General features: G+C 41.1%; 1 protein-coding gene across 1 annotated transcript in view; it reads right to left on the minus strand.

Moving 5' to 3' along the window:
* Positions 1–3780, minus strand: part of LOC115829922 (solute carrier family 22 member 5-like) — a 4157-nt gene extending 377 nt beyond the window's left edge. The window contains exons 1-8 of the mRNA XM_030794095.1: positions 3394–3780; positions 3024–3127; positions 2710–2864; positions 2054–2225; positions 1449–1575; positions 965–1065; positions 171–385; positions 1–53 (exon numbers count right to left, since the gene is read on the minus strand). The exon at positions 1–53 is cut by the window's left edge and continues 130 nt beyond it. Of these exons, the coding sequence (XP_030649955.1) occupies positions 1–53; positions 171–385; positions 965–1065; positions 1449–1575; positions 2054–2225; positions 2710–2864; positions 3024–3127; positions 3394–3780 (1314 nt within the window). The remainder of the gene's footprint in view (positions 54–170; positions 386–964; positions 1066–1448; positions 1576–2053; positions 2226–2709; positions 2865–3023; positions 3128–3393) is intronic.
* Positions 3781–7946: the final 4166 nt, after the last annotated feature.

Consider the following 7946-nt stretch of genomic DNA (forward strand, 5'->3'; position numbering starts at 1 on the left):
GGCGATCCCAAACTTTCCCGCCATCTCCAGAGCCACAGACAGTCCAGGAAGGTCTGCAGAGGTCAACTCCAAATGTTAGCTGACTCTTTATGCCATTTTTAAACATCCACTGTGGGAATCTTGGTTTTTTTTTGGGGGGGGGGGTGGATGAAGCAGTGCACTGTACTTACTGGGTGGGACTGCTTGGATTAGGAACAACATTACGCCTCCGAGCAGCATGCTCAGAGAGGAGGAGAGTCTTCGGGGGAGGTAGCGCAGGGAGAGCCAGCTGATGATGTAGGCGGGAACCTCAATAGCGGCGGAGAAGAAGCAGTTTAGGAAGGGGTCCCCATGCAGGCGGGAGGTGTTTAGAGACAGGCCAAAGTAACCCATACTGAGAGTCAGCCTTAAAAGATGACAGAAAATATGACATTGTTTTTTTTGGGGTTTTTTTTTGGGTTTTTTCGGTAAATACTTTGTAGGCTGTAGTAAAATATATAATTACTGTTGCAAAATGCGTGATTGCTATATACATCATTGTATATGTATTCGTAAGTATACATAGATACCATGCTCTCACAGAACGTGGTGTGTTGAAAATTGTTTCAATTTTCAATGTACATGTGAACAAACAAACAAACACACACACACACACACACACACACAATCTCAGCTCTACCCTTTGCCCAGATTAAAGGGCATGTGGCAATCAGGTGATCATACTGTCGTAAGATGACACCTGTGTCTGAGATAAAAGTCTCTTTCTTCAACTGACCTCTGAACATTTAGAGCACTGTTCAATTCTGAGTCATAGTTACTTTAAACCAGCAGGTTACACATACACCAAAGAGGCTTAATGAGTAATGAAAACATGTGACAATTCCCAAGAAACAAGTTATTCGATATACAGCCAACCATATCCATGAGACTGCAATTTTCTCTGTACGTGATTTACTGAGGGAGGTCTGGGTGCCTGGAAGCTCACCACACTAGACAGAGTATAAGAGTAGTGTGGCGAATGTTCCTGGTTCTCAAGAGGTCCAGGATGTTATGTGTTTCCTCTGGTTTAGATGTTTTTTCTTCACCCTATGGAACAAAGTTTTGGCTCATACACAACCTCATCCAAGCATTAACAATGAGTGGTTTGTTTGTGTGTTCAGTTTGCAATATTTTGACATTCACAAAACCACATTTTGCAGGGCCGAGGCTGCTGATGTATTTTGAGTGGGTTTTTTTCCCCCCTCAGGGCGAGATTTTCATCTTGACTTCACATGTGCCTTGTTTTATTATCAGCAGTTCAGTTCAATTATTTATTTATTTATATAGTTGTTTGTTTGTTTTTTAGAGTAATAAACACTCATGTCTGTTTATTCAAAATGGGGTGCTTCTCTGATTCAAACATTTAAACCTACCAAGCTGAATGACTGTGCATTGTGAAATGGATTCTCCTCCGTATGAAAGCAACATACCTCAAGCTTCTTAAAAATGACCTCTGGTGCTGTGACTTTGTTTTTCTTGGCGGCATCTCTCAGTATGGCCTCAGCCTCCTCCACTCTTCCCAGAGAGAGCAGCCATCGCGGAGACTCTGGGATAAACCTGCAGCAAAACCACAGTCTCTTATGCCAACAAGTTCTCCAGTCCTACACTGCAGATATATTATAAACCGTGTAATTTTGTAAGAGTCAAGCAGCAAGTCCGAATTCTTTTGTCTTCAGTTTTGAATGATCAAGCGACTACTTCAGAATTATTTCCTTTGTCCATTGCTGATGTTTTTTTTTTTTTAACTGGAAGAATTCCACACTTTACGTATCAAGGAGAACTAAGTCTTAGCACAATAATGACAATAATGACACTGTTTTATCATTTGGGGAGAGATCAGTTGGTGAGAACATATGCTAGTGTCTCTAATGTGTGAGAAAGAGCACAGAATATGTTTATGTGGAAATGTGCCTCCTTTATTTCTGGTTATTAACAGCTCATTTCTCAGCATTAAAGCCAATTCAGAAGAGCTGTTCTACAGCATGAATGGGGTGGGTGGGGTCTGTGATCAGTTGTGTGTGTTTTATGGGCCTACCACCAAAGTGGGATGTAGATGAGAGCTGGCAGAGACATAGTGAGCAGTAGCATCCTCCAATCTCGAATGAAGAAAGCAATGAGAGGCAACAACATGTAGCCAATGGCAAAGAACAAACACACCCCTAGTGATGAGTAAAGCACCCGCACAGACTCCACGAGAATCTCTGTACCTGTAGATAGAAAATAAACACAATGTTCTATTTAACTGCTCTGTCCTGCCTGATGACTTCAATAGGAAATTCTCATTCGCTCACTCATTTTCAAAGCTGCTTATAATCAGAGTTGTGGGGGGTACTGGAGCCTGTCCCGGCGCTCATAGGGCGAAAGGCAGGGAAACACCCTGGACAGGTTGCCAGTCCATCGCAGGGCAAACACACAGACAAGCACACTCACACACACAGTCATACCTAAGGGCAATTTAGTGTCTCCAATTCACCTAACCTGCATGTCTTTGGACTGTGGGAGGAAACCCACGCAGACATGGGGAGAACATGCAAACTCCACACAGAAAGGACCCTGGCCGAACCCAGGACCTTCTAATTGTGAGGTGACAGCACTACCCACTGTGCCACCGTGGTAACCCCTCAAGAGGAAATTCACCAGCTAAAATTCCCAACAAACCAGTGGAATGTCTGATTCTCTTTTGACTCTTACCCAACACAAATGCTGCCACATAGTTTGAAATCTGGCCCAGTCCAACAATGAAGAAGAGAATAGAGAACACCTCCCACGATGGAGAGAACATTTGGATAAATGTGAAGAGGGACTGAATCAGCATAGTCAAGAAGAGGACTGGCTTTCTCCCAAACCTATGCATACAAAAAGAACGCTCATTACTTGAAACATGTTGAATTTGTAGGTTATCAATCTGAAATATTGTTAAATTACTGATGTTTCTCATTAACTGATGTTTCCTTACTTTTTTATTTGAGTTATGTTCTTGTTCCAAAGACATATAACCACATTACCTGTCAGAAAGCTGTCCAGAGAAAAAGGATCCAGAAAGCACGCCTATGAAGTAGACTGAAGAAGTAAAGGGTTGTTTCCATTCATTGTTGCAGACCAGGTCAAACTTTACATGGAAGAGTTGATAATAGTGTGAGAAGAGCAGGGGAGAACAGAAAAATATGAGAGCATTTAAATGCTTTGGTTTTCTGTCACACAAAGAGCACCTTTATCTTTCACTGAATTGTGTGTTTTTGCAGCTGTGAGTCTGTTGTAGCAGCTATTTAAGGGTTTTTTCTTCATCCTGTGGAACAAAGTTTTGGCTCATACACAACCTCATCCAAGCTGCTATGTAAGGGTATATGTTGTGTCTGTTAGGTCTGCAAAACTCACCTCAGTGACAATAGTGGACTGGTAGATATCCTTGCTGTAGGTCCATCCATCCACACAGCGCTCCTGTTCAATGTCAGTGAGGTTTATATCCTGAGGGCTGTAGCCCAGAGCAGAGAGGTTTCTGATCACATCCAGCCTGTACCTCCAACACTTACTCTGTTGCTTCTGTCCGTTCACCTCCACTACAGGAATACTGGCCGCCCTCCACGACTCACTCAGATTCCCATCTGGGATTTTACAGTGATGCGCTGGAGTGTCAGCAAGAAACACGACAGAGAAAGCACTGAAGCCATTTGGAACTGTGCTAGTGCACAACAGGAAGAAGACTATTTTCTGAAAAGATCCCCAGTGTCCAAGGAAGGCTGTGGTCTCATCATAGTCTTTCATGGTGTCCGGATGTTTCTGTGAAATCACGTCCTCGAAGAGTTCCTGTCAGACTGTTGGATCTGAGCAGACCAGATATTAATGTTTACACAACAGTACTGAAGAAAGCTGGATGGATTCAATTCCTTTTACAACTTCAAAAGTTGATGATTCACCAACATTGACAGCTGGCCACAGTTATGTGGTCACGAAATAAGTGCAAAATTAAAGAAAGTGATTCTTCCCACCTCAGTAACCTGACTCATTGCCAAAACAAGATTTCTGCTGAGTCGTATCTTATCTAAGGTTGACTTAGCATCTGATAAGCATTTCCTTGTCACAGTGAAGAGAGCTTTGGTAATTTGGTTAACTTGTCTTAATGTCATTTTAACTTCATTTCATTGGCTGATTGGTTCATTGTGGGTGGAACTTTTAAGATGTAGACATTATCATTGTTATAGTATAGGACTTACAAATCCTAAAAGTAAGTCTGGTCGTTTAACAGGATATCTTTAGGTTAGGGGCTTTAAAATAAATAACTTACGTTGTCTTTCATTAAGCTGGTTTTCAAGGTGGTCCGAATAATGGAAATCCCACAGATGAGAGACTTGAATTTTGAAGTAGCTTAGGCAGTTGAGCACTGATTATATCTCTAATCTATCTACTATGGACTAACCAGAGGAAGATGGGCTTCCCCTGCTGAGTCTTGGTTCCACCTAAGGGTTCTGCCTATTTCAGTCTAAGGGAGGTTTTTTTTTTTCTTGCCACTGCCTTAGACTTTCTCACTGGAGTTATCATACTCTAAAGTGGCCTCATGGTGATGTTCACTATAAAAAGCGCTATACAAATAAAATTGAATTGAATTGAATTCATTTGAATCTAACTGAATTGAATTGAGATGAATCTCAGCTAAAAAGGGGTGTAACAATCAGCACTTTTGTAAGTGAGTGCGTAAAGCAACATTAGAGTTTGAAAGGTGCCAAATAGTGCAAATGGCACACTGAACACAAAAGCTGAAAAGTTATCTTAGTGTGAAAAGGTGAACAGTGCTGAAAATGATGGCAACAAATAGTGTACAAGGGAAGACTACATCAGAAAACAGGGAACAAACATCCAAATGAACCAACAGAGAGAGACGGATGCTTTAGAAGACTGCTACAAAACCAGAAGGCTAAGGTCTTAACACTTTAATCTGATGAGCTTTTCAGTATATTTTCCTGGACAGGTTTCTGTTTTAAGTTTATTAGTAATTTTTCCTTGAAAGTTTTTTTTTACAGGTTTGCAGAATTCCAAGGGATGTTTTCAACCCACACTATGGTTTTGTTATGGTATTAGGCAACCATCTTCCATGAGTCACTGGATCAGAGTATTACTATCCATGGCAGAATGAAGGTGCAGGGCTAGAATGCCATCTCAGGCCGACGGGTGCACTTCATGTTACAAACATTGTTTCAGAATTTTTTTTCCTGGTCCAAAAGAATAATACTCCAATATCCATTGCTAACCATATTTCTGAATGCATGAAAATGCAGGTGATGTAAATATCTGCAAAGAACTGGAGTGATGTTGAAATTGATGTTTTCACTTTACAGATTAGCTGATAGTACGAGGATTTAATTAATAGAGGTTGAGAGATCGCTTCTCACACAATAGTTCTGGAAGAAAGTAGTTTTGATTATTCATTTGATTATTCCAATGTGGTTGGTTTTGTCTTGCAAAACAACAACAACAGCAACAAAAAAATACTTTTGACTACATCAGTTTAGATCACCAAAACAAACATACTGTCAAGGGTCATTCATCATTTAAGATCATTAGTCTTGGTCTGATGGGTTTCATGCCCATAAAGCCCTTTAGAATGACATGGCAACAAAGTAAACTCAGTAGATTTTTTACCTCCACGTTCTCATGTACACTGTACCAAGATTTGTGATTTGTGCTATAGGAAAGTAAAATGTGCAAGAAGCCAACCTGTTCCCTGCAAATTTCTATAAACAAAGCAGGGAGTTGTTAGTTTTTAATCAGTGAAATCTCTTCCCAAATCATTACCTGATGTCCACCTAAAAAAAATCTCATGTAGTAACATATGAGAATTGCTGCATACCAGCTCTCACACAGATACACACACACACACACACATATATATATGTGTGTGTGTGTGTGTGTGTGTGTGTATAATGTATAATACTTTATATGACAGAATATGATTAGAAGTCTTAAAAAGAGCATCAAGAGTCAATCAGAATGTTCATCAAATATAATCAAATGGCTGGTGGTGGTATGATGACATCGTCACTAGATGGAGACATTACCCAGAGCTTCAGGCCTGGCAGCGTGTCTGACTTTAGAGATGTGTGCTCTCCAATCAATCCTGCAGCTGGTGGAAATGCAGCTGACCAGGCCATGTCTAACACAGTCCTGAACTGCCCCCTGAATGCAAGACCTGCAGTGGTGCACCCTGAAGGTCCCTGTTCTTCTGAGCATGTGACTACAGGACCGGGACAGAGGACTCTCCCAGTCCTGGGGTTTTGAAGTGGGTATGGGCTGAGCTGCTGTTGAGCTGGATGGTTAAGGTGTGGTTAAACATTTCCACTAGCCTGTCACTCAGGGGATGAAGTGTGGTTGTTCTTGTCTGCCACACTCGCCAGACGAAGGCACATCTGGGATCTAAAGATAAACCCCTGATCGTGGTGCAGCTCCTCAGGCTTTTCAAACGGAGAGACCATGCCATCTAGCAACCAACCAGCAATGGTGGTGGTCACATGGTGCATAATTGTATAGGCATTAGCCACTTTGTAAAATAACCCATTGCAGTGAAAACATAAACAGTTTCCAACCTTGGTAACTGGAAATGTCCAAACCGCATCAGCATCGACTCTTTTCATGGATGTAGCTACTTAATACAGCTGCAAGAGAGAATTGGACTTTACTGGAACTGCCCATTATCAGTAAAAAAAGAAAATGGAGAAAAAAAAACATTCATCCTGCAACTTCAAAACACATCTTTACCTGTTTGCTGCAGTCTGGTGCAGCACAATCCAAGTGTTGTGTAACCAAACGATAGCGCAATGAGTTAAAGAAAAACATGTTTTCGTATTGTATTTCTCAAAACAAGCAACATCTGGTGTTTCTGCTGACTTGAGCATGACACAGTTCATGAATGAAGTGGGGGCGGACCAGCATTTGTGAACCCGTCTGACACTTGCACCTATGAAGATGTTGTGTATGTGTTTTGCGAAATTACTGGAAGAGCTTTGTTTTTGCTGAATACAGGTCAAATACGGGTCCCTCTGCACTCAGAGCCTTTTCTCTTTCAGTTATTTCAAAGGCCAAGAATAGCTGCTTCTGATTCCTTATGGAAGACATGGATGCGAACGATAAAGTCATTTATTTATTTTGTTAGTTTGTTTGTTTCATAAAATACTGGAGTGAGGAAAAGATAACTTTCACTTCAGTTTTAGTGAAGTACCCCTTTAAACACACAGGTTCTCATATGACTCAGTGGCGTACTCTTTACGGCAGCTGCACAAGAACAAAATTAGGTCACTCTCAAATGCCGCTTGATGTCGCAGTCAACACTCAGGAAATGCTTGTCTTTCACAGAACCTCTATTTACTCTGAGCAGCAATATTCTGAAAAAAAAAGTTTTATACTTAGACAACTGTCTGTACATAAACAATTAAAACAAGCACTTCTATCTAGAAATAACTCAAGGTTTTCCTAATGGCTCTTGTCAATATTATTTTGAAAAAACAAAGTGCTTCAGAGTAAGATATTGTATGAAAGAGATGATTAGGGTTTTACCAAACACCTAACTGTTCCATTCTGTGTTCTGTTTCATTTGAGTTATTGGTTTTAGCTGTTTGTGCTGCAGAGGTATTCAGATTTTCCTAACAGTACAGACCGACTGTAATAACCTTTTCCCTGAGCACTAATCTTCCCTCCTGTCTTACTACACCGCTCTCATTCCCCTCAGCAGCTGAGCCACAGGGGGATCCCATCCCCCAGGAGGAACAAATGAATGTCCCTACTTGTCGGCTCACGGAAAATTCTATTCACACTAAGAATTCACAGCTGATCGTAAAGACTGTCTATGTGTTCATTCACAGCCGTGCCAGGTAAGGTAACATTAGATGCATTCAGGCCACATGAAAAAGCACTTACCCACATTTTTACGAGGACCAGAGTGT

Source organism: Chanos chanos, chromosome 16, assembly GCF_902362185.1.
Source record: "Chanos chanos chromosome 16, fChaCha1.1, whole genome shotgun sequence".
NCBI lineage: Eukaryota > Metazoa > Chordata > Actinopteri > Gonorynchiformes > Chanidae > Chanos > Chanos chanos.